Consider the following 15,136-nt stretch of genomic DNA (forward strand, 5'->3'; position numbering starts at 1 on the left):
AAAAGCATGGTTTCTACAGTCGATGAGCACAAAGATGCTAGTGGTACAAATAAATGGTTTTCTAGCTTCAATACCCAGAGAAGAATGCCATTTTTACACAATATTTATACTTGGTACAACATTACTTCTGTTTCCTGTATGTTGGTATTTCGGGCACGAGTATATAAAGTATCACAAATGTTCGCAATTCGATTTGAGCTTGGCCATCAACAAGACACGCGATTTTAAGCACGCATGAAACAATGAGAATCAGAAAAATCAGAAAGTACGTTTGCTATTACGTGAATAATAATATAATAACGTGTGTCTAAGCTATGAGAATTATAATAACTCTTGAACAAAGAAACATAAAAGTCCCATAAGAATACACATCTGGGGTCCAAATTCGAAGCACATTTATTCATGTAGATCCATAGCATTACCACTGGCAAATTTAGTGAATGTACACAGCTAAGAAAATACGAGCAGCATTGTGACTTTTATTAACGTACATGTAATTACTGAAGAAACATTCGGCAAATAATTAAATTTTGGTTTCAGCTTTTTCCAATTTAAATTAGATCATGAGAATACAGACAGATTTCTCATCAAATTCAAATATACATACATTGTACACATAACGAATCACACAATGAATCAAATTCTCCATTAGCTACAGACACACGATGTTTCCTTATTTCGATTGCATGTAATAATAATATCGATATTATCTACTAAAAGGTTTTTTTTTCCTTTTTAAGTCATTACCATGAACATCTCTTTACTTCATATAAATATCCTGAGGTAAGATTGTCATTGGCAATAAAATGTATGCAGAATTTACACTAAAGCAAACAACTCTAACATTTGATATAAATCATATTTTTTGAAGTAGGATTTTTTAACTAAATATATTTGGTTGGCTGTATATCTGAAATAAGTTACCCAACTTTGTCGTACAAAATCGTAGACAATAAAAGAATGACCCTGTATAAATATTATACTTCATAAAAAGCAAAATACAGAAAGGGCCAACTTGGAAGGTTACTTTTATTTGAATGAAGATTAGAATGAGATTCCAACCTGTGACCTCAGAGGCCACTTCACAAGCGCCCCACCAACACAGCCTGTGTTGTATTCAAGGGACACTCACGAATCCTTTCATGATGACCAGTCATAAGTGACAGGGAAAACAATGACAGAACTTCACAGAAGAAACGCTTTTAATACTGTTCACAGGTGAAATAGCTTGTGACGGGATGACTTGTGACAGACTTGCAGGGAACTGTGAGAAACTCAACTACAACATTAACAAAGCTACTTACCTTCGAGCAAACTTGAATTCTCAATTCTGATTGGTCGATCCATGGCGACAAACAGCGTGAGATATACATGTAACTGTACTGCAGGGTTCATAGCAAACCCCGTGTAATGTGCTTTTCTCACTCAGAGCACTGCGCTAATTTTACCCGAAAAGCAAAACAAACAACTGCAAAATTTACTTTCAATTCAAGGTGGCACGTTTGTGCTCATAGGCCCCTATAATATCTTTACTATGCCTCAAGTTTGCTTAAGAATAAATTTGTAATATCACGCTCGTGCTTGTGAAACACAGAATAATGCAGTGCATCTACAGGCGCACTGTGTTTATTCTGTGTTCCAGTAGCAATTGTGTTTTAAATTTATAATATCCTGACTTCTAATGTGAAGCTATTCTTTGAAGTAGCAACGTTCTGACTTATTTTGTCGCAGAAATGAATTCAAATTACTGGATGAAAATATTAACGAAAGAACTGGAAAGGTTTTGACTTTCAAACTTCATTCCAATTGTCAAATATGGCTAGTTGTACTTGATATTAATCTTGCATAAGAAATAGTCATTTAGGTGTTGATACCATCTAAAAGGGGGCTCCGTTCCTCATCTGTAGAGCTGTGTAAAGAAATTCTTCTTGAAGATGGAATACGCTTCCTAGATGCAAGACAATGTTAACGTAAGATATCAGAAAGGGACTGATTTCTGTTAAAGTAGGTAACTGCACTTTCTCTTGCAGCAGAATTGGTGATTGAATCAGTGTTGATAGTTTGAGCAGTATTGATAAAAAATACCATAAATTTATACCAAGTCACAGTGTCCCATGGAAAAAGATGTAAATTAAAACCACCTATAAGGTGATTTCTGAATTTCTGTCTTTTTGGTAAATTATGAATGCTGTCTTTAAACTAAAAGAAAAAAGGAGAGATTAATTCCATGGTGTACCCGCAAGCCTACATGTATATCTCATAAAAGTTTCTAAAGATTACTCAATAAAGTGTCTTGCAAGGTTGTATGTTAGAAACAGCAGAAACTATAACTCTTCTAAACAACCTTGTTTTAACTGCTAATTATCTCTTTTTAATTGGTGATATCTCTACATTTTAACGGGCACAATTCTGCAAAGGAAAGTCTGTTTTCAATAATTGAATGATCAACTGAATGGTCTTTGAGGGGACACGTGACACATGGTTTATGGAGAACTTCCATGGTGCACCATTGTGGAGGGCAGTTTTTGTTATTTAAATGTAGTGACAATGGAAATACAGAGGGTGTACTCATGTACATCACAAAGACACAAAGAACTGGTTGCAAAGATTCAGGGCCACTCACCCCTTGCCACAGCGATATTCCCACACTCCGAAGAAACACAAGACCAGCATGGTAAAAATACAGCTTCCAGCTAATAATGTCGTGGCTTTGCCGAACCCAAAACCCTGTTTGAGTGAGCCTCCTATGATAGGCCCCAGCATTGAGCTGTGACAGTCCACAAAAAAAAAGAGGAAACACAAAAATCCTGAGTGGTCTTTCTGGCATTCTACTGTGGCCAGACCTAAAATAATGAGTTGTGAGATGTAAGAATTATTGGGCATTTTGCACATTCTGATGAAATTTACTCAATAGTATGCATACCAGTGCAAGCATGAAGATCTGTCTAATGCACAACTGATGAAAAACTAATTCCAAACAGACTTTGACACTTACCCGAGAGAAAATACACCTGTCCATAGGCCAGATATCATACCGTTCAATCCCAAATCATTGGGAATACCATACCATCTATTGGAAATAAGGCAAATCAACAACTTTTTTATATTATGCTTGAAAGAATTTGCCCCTGCAAGAATGTGGTTGTAATTTAACACCGTACCCACCAGTGTTGTAGGTCTCGAGACCGTGTCGAGACCTTTTATTGTGGTCTCAGTCTTGATCTCGATCTTGGTCTCATCCTTTCAAAGTCTTGGTCTCAGGACAGTTGGTCTCGGTCTCAAAAGTGCTGGTCTCGGTCTTGGTCTCTGTCTCCGATGTCAAAGTCTCAGGGCTCCCTCTTGAGACTTGTTGAGGCCACAAAAAAGTGTGCACCCAGCTACCACTCATGACCGCCCTCGAGTCTAGTTTTCATATCAGTGGGTAACTGACCTTTCTAACCAGTCTAGTGATCATTCAAGTATCCCTGGTAAGCTCAGACATTCAGCATTAACGTAAGGATCTTCTGGTATTTTACACATCATGACCAATAGGTTTGCATGAAACATTTAAATATGCCACATGTCTCAGTTGAAATTAAATAGGCTTGGGAGTTCATGGTTAAAATACGGGCATTTCACAGTAGTGCGCCTCCATGAGTTTGCAACGGATTGGCCAATCACGATGCATGAAATCTGTTGACCCAATGTGCATTTGGAAAGGGTCACATTGCAAACTCTTGGAGGCGCACTATTGTGAACTGTCTGTATTAAACCATATGCCTCTTAATGGTATTGATATACCAAAAGTCTGCAGCTAATCACAACTACATTGTATTTCCCAGAGGGAGAGTAAAAAGTGTGAAAATCATGAAGAAATATGGAATCTATTTATGTTTTGATGGTGTGCTGCATACGTTAATTTATATGTTCAGTACAATTTTATCATATTATGTTGCTTGTCCTTGTTTACTTTTGCACAAAATAGTATCCAGGAAAATTGTTAACGTTTGGCCTCGGTCTCAGTCTTGTTCTCGGAAGTCCAGGTCTTGGTCTTGCTCACGACCTGCGAAAGTCTCAGTCTTGGTCTTGAAGGAGTGGGTCTGAGTCTTGGTCTCAGTCTCGACTGCCTTGGTCTCGGCAGTTCAGGTCTTAATCTCGGTCTTAAGTGCCTTGGTCTCGGTCTTGAAGGAGTTGGTCTCGATCTTGGTCTCAGACATCAAGGTCTCGGATACAACAATGGTACCCACTAAAATAAGTCTAGGATTTAGCATTTAGAAGAGCATTAACAAAACATGAGCACTGAGAACCAAAATTTTTGGCTTTGGGGGTCGGCACATGACCTTACACTGTAACAAATTCTTCAACTGAAATGTGCATGCCATGGCGTATCAGTTAGTAAACAAAAAAATGATCTCTAAAACCATAGCTTCATTCAAAACAAAAAAAAGACTCGAACCACACCCTTCCTACTGAAGGTCCAGCATCTTTCCATCCGGAGCTGGATTCCTGACAGGCTACAGTAGTGGGATTTAAGCCAAAAAAATTCCTACTGAAGGCTACACGTTCCTAGAAAGCAACTCCAAGTTGAGTCTGGTTAATGCATTGAGGACATTCTGATATGATCAATGTGCCGATACCTTCATTCCATACAGGGATGGGATTTGAACCTATAACAAACTTGTCGATTAGACATCTGATCCAAATGAAATTGCCACCTTAAAACAGAGCAACATTCAGTGGATGTTAATAAACATGATAAAAGAACTAGATTCCCTCCAGTGACAGGATTCAAACCTGTACGCCTGACTGACAGTCAGGTGCACCAACCCACTATGAAGGGCTCTCACAGTCACATTCTCCAACGCAGACACCATGACGCATTCACGCCATCAGCAAAATGGTTGGTCCATCCCATTCCTTAAGAGTGGGAGGGTTCGAACCTCCAACCAAATTTTAGATCCACTCTCGCGAGTACTCACTTTGCAGAGTTCAGCATGTCTAAGAAAGATGGCATGACGATCATGGCAATTGTTGAGCACCCAATCACTAGAGATGACAGTACAATAGGTGTAGTGCTGTAGGGAAATAACAAGAAAGATGGAACTTTTTAGTACGCAATCTCCCATTTGAATTCCTGACCACAGGAATTTCCATTAATGGGCTTTTTTGTGAAACTTTACTTCAACATCAAAAACTATAAATCTCCTTAACCACTTGCCGCCGGGTTGCCAATACCAGAATTGTATTCTTTAAATGCATGGCCAGGGTCTCTGAAATCGGAAAAGGGAACTGAGCCTTGAAACAAAAGAACACACTGGTAACAAAAGACCAGGCTGCTGGGCATTACCAACATTTTTTGACTCTGAACAGTGGAGATGATTGAGCCTTGTTTTGAAACAGTACACCAGGGTTTGGGGGATTTAGCGCAAGCGGATTACCACCGGGGACAAAAGCACTGCACCACCCTAGCGATGAGCCACACAGCACGGCCGCACGCTAATCTGGTCCTTATTGAAAAGAGATTAGCAGTGCACTGTGCCAGGTTTGTGAACAAAAGAAAATTACGTAACACTGCAAAATGTGGGCTCTTTTTACATGGCAGCAGGCCTGGCTGAAATACTCTGGCGTCAATAGATGTCTGTCAAATTAGAGTAGAGACAAGACAGTCCTTCATGAGGGTGTAAGTGTCCAGTAAATGAAGATATGAATTTTTAAAGAACTTTGAAACCTTAAAAAAAAAGAAAATTATCCCGTCCCAGCATCATCAACATTCATAAATGCCCCCGGTGTGAAGTGGTTAACGGTTTACAATGGCTATTAATACATAAGCCTGTTTACCAGCAAAACTTTGGGCAAATTGGAACGGCGGCAATATGTGGATTACTGGTCAATTTCCCTTGGTAACCTATGAACAAAATAAATCGTGGGTACTGGGCAACCTGGACTGGTGGTTGACAAATAGTTGTTGCCCCAATTCGCCCTTAAACGCTGTTGTTAAACTTGACCCAACCTTCCCTGGTACCCAGGTACTGCAAAATCTGGGCTCTTTTCACAAGGCACCGAAAACCAAAATGGTCACCTACATGTATCTGCAACACTTACAAGGGAAGGTTGAGGTACGGAGATGGCCCAAGCAAGAGAAACGAAATACAACCTCCGTATGACCCCAACACCATGATGATTCGTGTAGCTTTCTGCGAGAAAAGGGGGAAGGGAATGGCAGAAATAAGAGAGAAAAGAATACACTCTAAACAAGAAATCAGGGGCAGAAATTTAAGTTTGCAGATGTCATGTACGGTTCAATTGTGCAACACAAAAAAAAAGAAAGAAAAGTGTGAAAAAACAAGGAGTGGTACCTCTCTCGAACCACTAATGTTAAACTGAGACAGTATTCATTTAAGTCAAGTTTTCTTGGTATGGAATGACTTGGAATATTTGGATTCCCTGAACAGGATGCCACTCCACCACTTTTTCCTCCATAGAGAAATGCACGTTGGGGTAGAGTGGCTTGCCTAAGGACACAAACATAAACAGCAGCTGACTAACTCTCTGATAACAAGTCATAACACCCTGAACAAGAGGCCACACTCCCCAAATATAAAATCTTATACTGAATAAAGTTAGACAAAATTGATCTATAATATGGACCATATGTGAGTGCATGAATGCTTGAATTACCGTTTTATCTGCGAGGTAACCAAAGATGACAGCAGAGATGGCATACAGGGCTGAAAACCCGAGGAACACGAAGCCGATCTCGTCAATATTCAGCTTCAGCTGTTAACGAGATAGAGAAAAATTCTGCTGAGAGTTGATCTCCATGAATCTACCACAACTGTCCACTGCTCAGACAATGAAGTGCAATCTCTTGGAACTTAATACACATGCTGCGTATTTATGTATATTCATAATACATAGTCTCCCATCCGGGTGCTCAAGGCACAACCATTTTATCATTCCTGCTGATCAGGCCAGCAAGTACAGACCATCTAAAGCGTGCAAACAACTTACACTACCATTTCAAGTTTCCAAAGGCACCAAGCCCCAAGCAAATTAGAATGGGCTGGGCTGGGCCTACCTTCTGCAATTCTACAAAAATCATTTATGCACGCACACCAGACAGCTGTTACAAAGCATGAGTACCATCAAACAACTGGTACCAAATTCCTACTTTCCTTCCTTAAAACAGACACCAACCTCCTTAAGGTGAGGAGAGAGTGTTGGGTCTAGAAACCCCATTGCAATGGATCCCTGAAGGACACAAGTCATCGTCACCCAGATGGCGGGAATTCGGAGCAACTGGAACAACGATCCCATTTTCTCGTTCTTGGTGCCTGACAAAAGAGGGACAGAAAGGTGAAGCAGAGGCTTTGGTGATCGACTGTAACCTACTGCTGACCAATCAAATAAAGGCATCAAGTTACTACCAGTGTGGTGTTGGCAGCCTTTTGACACTGTTGCCAACATTCCAAACCTGTCTGACATGTGAGCTTGCAGACAACATTCAGCATAGGTCAGAGGTGGTTGAGGGAAAGGATATAGGGGTGGGGAAATATATGTCAATGGTTTTGAGGTCTTCTTTGTGTCCGTTTCAATGCAAGAAAATTGGAATTCAAACTGCACAAAAAATCTGCGTATGACGCCATGAATCTTACCATGCTCAGGCATCAAAAAGTAATTGATGGGAATAAAACATAGGTCCACTGCTCCAAGTACTATAAATGGAAGTTTGAAACCACCAGCCTGAGGAAAACAAAAGCAATGATACAAAAAGTCAGTACCTACACATAGTACAAACATCTGAGCATTAAATTGGTACCAAAAGTTGTTACTTATACAAAGAATATATATCTGCAATTAAAATTTACTCCTTCAATTATAGTGCCTTAAGTTACTACCTGAAATTGGTACTTGAAGTATTTAATCCTAATTTGTGACTGAATTTCTAACTAAAATAAATCTGGGCAAGCTCACAAGTCATGGATTCAAGTACTAAAACAGGGTTGTGAGTCCAATCCCATGTGACATGTGAGAGAGTGACTTTTCATCACTGTTCCTTGCATTGGCTCAGCGGCACTTGACATTTTAACCTTAACTATTTAACTCTTGACCTTCCTTCTGTGCCATTATTATACTTACGGAGTAGAGGAGTCCTCCAATAGCTGGCCCTATCATGGATCCCACTCCTGCCACCATTTCATTCACACTCTGAAATAAAATTCACCTAATAATGTAAACTGTGCATATATAAATATCTCTAAAATATAAATTTAATCTATAACATGTCCCACCACTGCTTGACATTCCACCATGGGCAAAACCCCACTCCAATAATGTAAACACGATGAAAAAGGAAACATTAAGACTGAGTCTGAATCAACTGGCTGTGGCTGACAGTCACACATGGGTCTATGGGAAGTGGCTGTGCAGCTTGCTAATGGCTGCCTCACAACATGCTGTTTCAAGCTGGAACATGTAGCTTACAACTAGAAATGATGTCCATTCCTCAAGAACGGTTTATGTGAAAACTATCAAACCAAACAAACTTCCAGATCCTGCCTGAAGGCTGCAGGGTGCTCTCTTCAGAGCGGGCTTAACCCCACAGCGCCCTCTAGTGATGAGCCTCTTCTGATCACCCCTTACCGAGGCCAAGCCGACATTGTTGGGGAAAGCATACGCAATGATGGCCGCCGATGCCGTCATACTAGCAGATGCGCCGATGCCTGTCACCACCCGTAAGACCATACAGAAAACAGTGAATGTTGTTTGCGTTGGCATTTCATCAATAAACCTTTGCACATCAAATGAAAAAAATACAGAGAAATAAAATATAAAACTGAAAGTTAAAAATGGAAAAGGGTGGGGAAATCAGACCCTAATATCTTGCAGGACAAAATTCTGCGACATTATGCGTTGTGTCAGACAACATTCATTCCAAACTAGTTTTGGTTCTAAACAAAATGATACCAATATGGGTCACTTGCATTGTACAAATACAGTCATGCGTGCTTTGCAGGGCACGAGTTCACATTCTCAACAAAGACAGGTTACAAGCATGTATCTCCAGAGGCCTGTTCATTCTTTCTCCTCACATTATTATGCCGGGTTTTTAAATGCCACATTTTTGACCATCATTTTTAAAGCATGTTACAAATGCTGCAACGCAGTTAGGGAAGATGAAATTACCCAAAGAGAATGCAGCATCCTGCTGAGACGAAGGAACCTGCTAAGAACATGAAGCGTGCTCCCACAACTGGTAACTGAAAGAAAACAAGAAAGTGGCTTTGAGTAGGATTTGAACCAAGAACCAACAGAATAGTGTGTCGGGTGCTCAACCAAGATTGCTGATCAAGAACAACATCTTTAACCACTTCGTGCCGGGGGCAGTTATGAATGTTGATGATGCTGAGACGGGATATATTTTTTTTTCCGTTTTCAAAATTCTTTAAAAATTCACATCTTCATTTACCGAACAATTACACCCACACGAAGGACTGTGACGCTGGAGTATTTCAGCCAGGCCTGTTGTCTTGTAAAAAGAGCCCAGATTTTGCAGTGTTACGTAATTTTCGTTTGTTCACGAACCTGGCGTAGTACACTGCTGACCTCTTTTCAATAGGGGCCAGATTAATGTGCAGCTGTACTGTGTGGCTAATCGCTGCGGTGGTGGAGCACTTTTGTCCCCGGTGGTAATCTGCTCACGCTAAATCCCCCAAACCATGGTATACTGTTTCAAAACAAGGCTGGATTATCTCCACTATTGAGAGTGAAAAAATGTTGGTAATGCCCAGCAGCCTGGTCTTTTGTTATGAGAACAGTCTTTTGTTACAAGGCCCAGTTCCCTTTGTCCGATTTCAGAGACCCGGCCACGCATATAAAGAATACGTGTCCGGTACCGGCAACCCCGGCGGCAAGTGGTTAATGCTTAGATGTCTGTTTCGTAGACACTGTAAATGACTACATTACACAAATTCTGCAATGTCCTGATGCATACCTCTGCAACGAAAGCACTGTTTATTGTGTGCTTGGAGATGAAAATTGTATCGCACAATCAGATCTGTAAATACACAGTCACGCACTGTTGTTTTGACAATCTAGGTCAATAAAGGCTGGAACAGAGTAAGCTCCAAAGAGCTGATTACACTTTCACACTGTTCTCTGTCATTCTTAATTGTTTACATTAGTTTGCTCACATTTTGCTTGAGATAGGAATCATGTCTTGTTAAAACAGCAGAGGTGGCAGCAAGTCATATTTTGCATGTCCAAGTCAAGTCACAAGTCATTAGGTCCAGTCACAAGTCATTTTGTCACAGGGCAAGTCAAGTCAAGCCACAAGTCATTTGGTCTAAACACAAGTCAAGTCACAAGTCATTTGGTCTAAACACAAGTCAAGTCACAAGTCCCTTTGTCCAAGTACAAGTCAAGCTTGCACATTATTTCGTCCAGCTGTAATAAGCAAGAACAACCAGGCGTCAACTTACAAAGTTACGAGTTATGAATTTTGGACAGCTGAACACCTTTTCTCCAATTATTTTGACAGTGCCTCCGTAATTCTCCTTTTTTACTTGTGTTGTAATTACTATTCTTGCTGTTTATCACATATCTGTCGTATGTCGGGCCTCTGTTTAATTTGACACATTGAGGGCATTGTCTATCCTAGTCACGTGTCAACGAAACGCAACGTAGCAGCATATGCATGCTGCCCTGATCTACAGCTGCAGCTAGGTGAAATAGAAGCCGCACAAGCCGAAGTCCATTTTTATGTATAAACTGAATAGCTTAATTAAAAATATATCGGGCCGGTCGAGTAGCGTCTGACTTAGATTGGTAACTAGTAATTTTCGGCAAGTCCTAGTCAATTCACAATTCAAGTTTTGCAAGTCCAAGTCAAGTCACAAGTCAAACAAGTGACTCGGGTCTGACTCGAGTCCAAGTCACATGACTCGAGTCAGCAACTCTGGAAAACAGTCACACAACTTGCAAAAACGAACTTACAATTTTACCGAAGATAGGAGAAAACACGAAACTTGCAAGTGAGAAAATGCTGAAGGTAAATCCAACTGTTACAGATGAAAGACCTCGTGATTCTGCCTGAGAAGAAATCAAGACAAACAGCATTCGATAAATCTGGTACCGGTAATAAAAAACGCCAAGGTCAAACATCTACATGTACTTGTACAAACCAAAACTAGTTTTTGGAAAAAAGATAAACTTCTTTACCTCGATTGGAAAGAATGGTGTCATGATTGAAAATGCTGCTACGTCAGCCATCGTTGCGATCGTTATGCTCACAAACGTCATTTTCTGGTAAAGTGTAAACTTTGTGGACTCCTCACTATCGCCTGTGGGCAGAGCTGAACTCTCTGGCCCGTCCTCATTAGCATCTTTATTTATAGATGAAGTGGAAGAAGCAACTTGAACAGCGACCTCTGCCAGATGGTTTCCAACTTGACTGACAGATGATTTGGGCTGAGCCTCAAGAATATCAGCTTCTGATTTGTCAGTGTGGATTTCTGGAGCATGAATAATGCATGTTGGGGATGGGATTCCCTCTTCACTAGTCTGACATCCATCCATTTTTCTGTGAATGAGTTATTCAATGAAAAAACATTGTAAGATGTACAGTGCATTTCATGCCAACAGACAAAATTCCAAATCCTGTCTGGGAAGCGCAACTACCATTTGTGACAGATTTTTAAAAGCCATTAGAGACAGACTTCAGGTTTACTATAATCCCAAATCAACATGGCAATTTATAATAATTCTTATCACTGCTTGACATTCTAGTATGGGCTAAATCCTGCTTCAATGTACTGGTATTCCTACTACAATATCATGCACCTTGACTCAGTTCCTAATCAAAGTATGGAAATCTTGACCTGAATAGCAGTGAATACCTTCCAATGCCAAGGTCAACAGAAACGAGATTAAGATCAGATAATATGTCAACAACACCTGACATGACCTTATGCATACACACATACTGTAGTTAGATAAATAAACTTCCATTAATGTTTTCAAGAGCCCATGTAATGAAACTGCTTAAATGCAGGCTACATTATGTGCAATGTACATTGCACACATTCCGTAGTAAATTCTTCAGTGCATGAAAACTACCCAACTTGACATCCTTTTGGGGCAACGAGTTCTGAATTTATAATGCACTTATTATTGCAAACTTCAGTCACTCAGTTGACCAATTCTTTTGTCAATATCTGAAACGATCCCCCCAAATGCCTGCTTTCTGAGGTCTAATTTCCCAAGAATTATGGCCAACTACTGTACCTGTAATTTGGCCTGAACCATTTTATTCATGATTAATGTTAGAAAAATCGACAAATCCCTTGAAAATTTCTTGGAGTTGCAATACATGTAGAACACAACAAATATGAGACAATAAAGCCAGCGTACAGTAGATATTCATTTCTACAGTATTTACATGAAGGATAAATGTATGATTTGTACAAATCTATTATATGGAGATTGAGGGTGTGCATTATGCACGCAACTAGTTTTTTAACAGTCTAAATATTTGACTCAGAAAAACTCAGGCAATTTCGAAGTAAAAGTTTCTTTGGCCACCTTTGCAAGGTTTTGGCCCAGCATGCCGAGTGTTCTAGCCACGGTGGGCGGCGCCAGGCGGCACCACCTGGTACTGTTAATTTTCGCCTGGCTCTTGGGTTCAAATTGGCTGTGCTGCCCAGCACGGATTTTCCAAAATATTAACTGAAATATTGCTGAAAATGTATCAATTTGATCTTATTTCAAAGCTTACAAAGTTGCAGTTTTGCACTATTTTGCAATTTTAAACAAGAAGGTAAAGACCTAAGAAATGTATTTCTCATTTTCTTCATAAACAGCCGCTAATTGAAAAAGAATTATTTTAAGCATGCCTTCACAATAATGTAGGGGGAAATCCCTTCTGGGATTCCCCTAAAAACCCAGCTATGGGCAGCGTGAGCTCCACTCACTGTGCTCCCTATGCTCGGTAATCCAAAAATTTGGCACTAAAATGGTACCAGCTAGAACACCATTCTGGTCATTGTGGCAGTGAGAACCCAGCAATGGATATTCATGGGCATGGGACACTAAAACTAATTGATAAAGAATAGATGGTGAGGGTTGATGGACATGAAGGGGTAAATGCATTGAAGGAAAAAAAACATATTCTATTACAGTAGTTTCCTATTTCAGGATCGTGAAAATTATTCAGTCAGATTTCTGCTGCAAAAATCCTCAAATTGCAGTGAAATGTGTGTTTGGGACATTACAATATTATTATCGAAAGTTAAGCTTCGAATATGGACTTACAGGATCAACAAAAGTCACAACACCACTTTCCCTAGTTATGGATTACAGGTGTAGTTAAACCAATTCCGAATTGCGGCAAAACCTCTTCATGCTTAAAAAGTAACCACGGGCAAAAACTATTTGTGACAAGCTTGTTTTCCACGAAGAACTTTTTAATTCAGAGAAATCAGTTCAAAGATGTACATGTGTATATGTCAGAATTCCAGTGAATTAAAAATTAGAACTTGGGTGACTTTTGACTTGACTTTTGCAGCTGCACAGAGAGCTATCAACAATAACAAAACAATGACACGATCTACATGTAATAGCCACAAAGTTTAAAAACCCATTACACCACATTCATTTGAGTTCGCAATGTGTTGCATGTACGTTAAGCATGATCCGATGCTGGGCACCGATGGGAAACAGTATTTACTGAGAGGTTTTCCCAGGGTAAAGAAGAAATGAAAAGAAATTAATAAATTAATAAATAATTAATAAAATAAACAATCTGTAAAAAACAAACTCTGAAAGTCATTTGCTTAAAGAGATATCAGATGCAAAAGTTTACATTCCAAAGTCTCACCAAAATACCCTTTTCACCACCTAGGCCTACTCGCTTTCTTAAATGCCAAAGGCAAGTTTTGGGAGCTTTAGAGATATTTTCGACTTCAAAATCTGTCAAAATTGGACCATTCTCGCTCCACACACGCACGACACGTAAACTTCTTGACGCCTCCTCCCATTCAAATACGCGTGCCGAGATTTTGCTACTGCAATAACTCTATCGAGGAACATGGTCCTCTAGCAAAACCGCAGGAGCGGCCCATATGTAGTTGGGGCAAAAGACATATTGACAAGGAAACAGTTGATGGTAACACTCCTAAACATCACGCCCAGACCACGTTTAGGCCAGACATGCATGCGTCTGGGAGGACCATGTTTGCCCATAGAGTTATTGTGCCAGCAAAATGTAGGCATGCGTATTTGAATGGGAGGAGGTGTTGAAAAGTTTAAGTGTTGTGTGTGTGTGTGCAGCCAAACTGGTCCGATTTTGACAGATTTTGAAGTCAAAAATATCACTAAAGCCCCCAAAAATTTGCCTTTGTCATTTAACTCAGCCAGTAGGCCTAGGTGGTGAAAAAGGTATTTTTGGTGAGTCTTTGGAATTTTGAGAACCGTAACGACAGTTGTCACTTTACTATCACCGATCACATCCAAAATCGCAAAAGAGGAGTAGACCTAGCCGAATAAATAAAGTATTATAACGCTCCACTCAGTACAGCTCATATGATATAGGCCTGCTGACGAATTGTGGGCCTAATTAGTGAGGGCCAATTATTACAATGTTCTTCACATAAATTACAAGCTTACATGTACGTACGCTGATGACTATGAGCAGTGATGAGCCTTACATTTATGCACCGTACCCTGAGATCCGCATGTGGCCTTGAAGAAGTCCGCAAACATTGTGACGATACAACCGGCCGGCGTATACCAGACACACATTCCACCCGACCCGCAAAAAGTTGTACATTACACAATCAGTGGCAATAATAGAGTGCGCCTCCACGTGGCCTATATTTGCCAGGTTTCCCCGACTTGTACCACCCCCTCACCGGCAAAGAAGAGACAGGTGGCGAGAATCGTTGTCTGGAGTAAGGTCTCGGTGGTCCCAATTCCATTGCCGGGAAATAATGTGGAAACGTGAAAACAATAAACCTAGCCCCAGCCCTAGAAGCCCGGGCGGTTACAGATAGGCCAAAGCCCATGAGGCTCCATGTATTTCATGAAGACGGTAAGTAAGCATCAAAAGGCCTGTGTGCCTAAAGGGAAAACTCATTGGTGACGAAACATGGATTTCAGT

At 40.3% G+C, this 15,136-nt stretch overlaps 1 protein-coding gene across 4 annotated transcripts; it reads right to left on the reverse strand.

Annotated features, from left to right (window-relative positions):
- Positions 1 to 373: 373 nt before the first annotated feature.
- Positions 374 to 14,823, reverse strand: LOC110985776 (MFS-type transporter SLC18B1-like). Of its 4 annotated transcripts, none has more exons than XM_022247080.2 (14): positions 14,685 to 14,823; positions 11,200 to 11,560; positions 10,975 to 11,070; positions 9,166 to 9,239; positions 8,623 to 8,770; positions 8,119 to 8,187; positions 7,635 to 7,722; positions 7,177 to 7,313; positions 6,658 to 6,756; positions 6,082 to 6,173; positions 4,959 to 5,054; positions 2,996 to 3,070; positions 2,624 to 2,767; positions 374 to 1,948 (listed from the first exon to the last, which is right to left on the reverse strand). In XM_022247080.2, exons 2-14 carry the CDS (start codon positions 11,554 to 11,556, stop codon positions 1,861 to 1,863), a joined length of 1,563 nt encoding a protein of 520 aa, XP_022102772.2. In that variant the 5' UTR covers positions 11,557 to 11,560; positions 14,685 to 14,823; the 3' UTR covers positions 374 to 1,860. The 4 variants fall into 4 exon arrangements, with proteins under 4 accessions (XP_022102772.2, XP_022102770.2, XP_022102773.2 ...); XM_022247078.2 differs by having other exon boundaries at positions 14,700 to 14,817; XM_022247081.2 differs by having other exon boundaries at positions 14,654 to 14,813.
- Positions 14,824 to 15,136: the final 313 nt, after the last annotated feature.

Source organism: Acanthaster planci, linkage group LG02 (assembly GCF_054643075.1).
Source record: "Acanthaster planci isolate LZ-2023a linkage group LG02, COTS_SCS, whole genome shotgun sequence".
NCBI classification, from domain to species: Eukaryota; Metazoa; Echinodermata; class Asteroidea; order Valvatida; family Acanthasteridae; genus Acanthaster; species Acanthaster planci.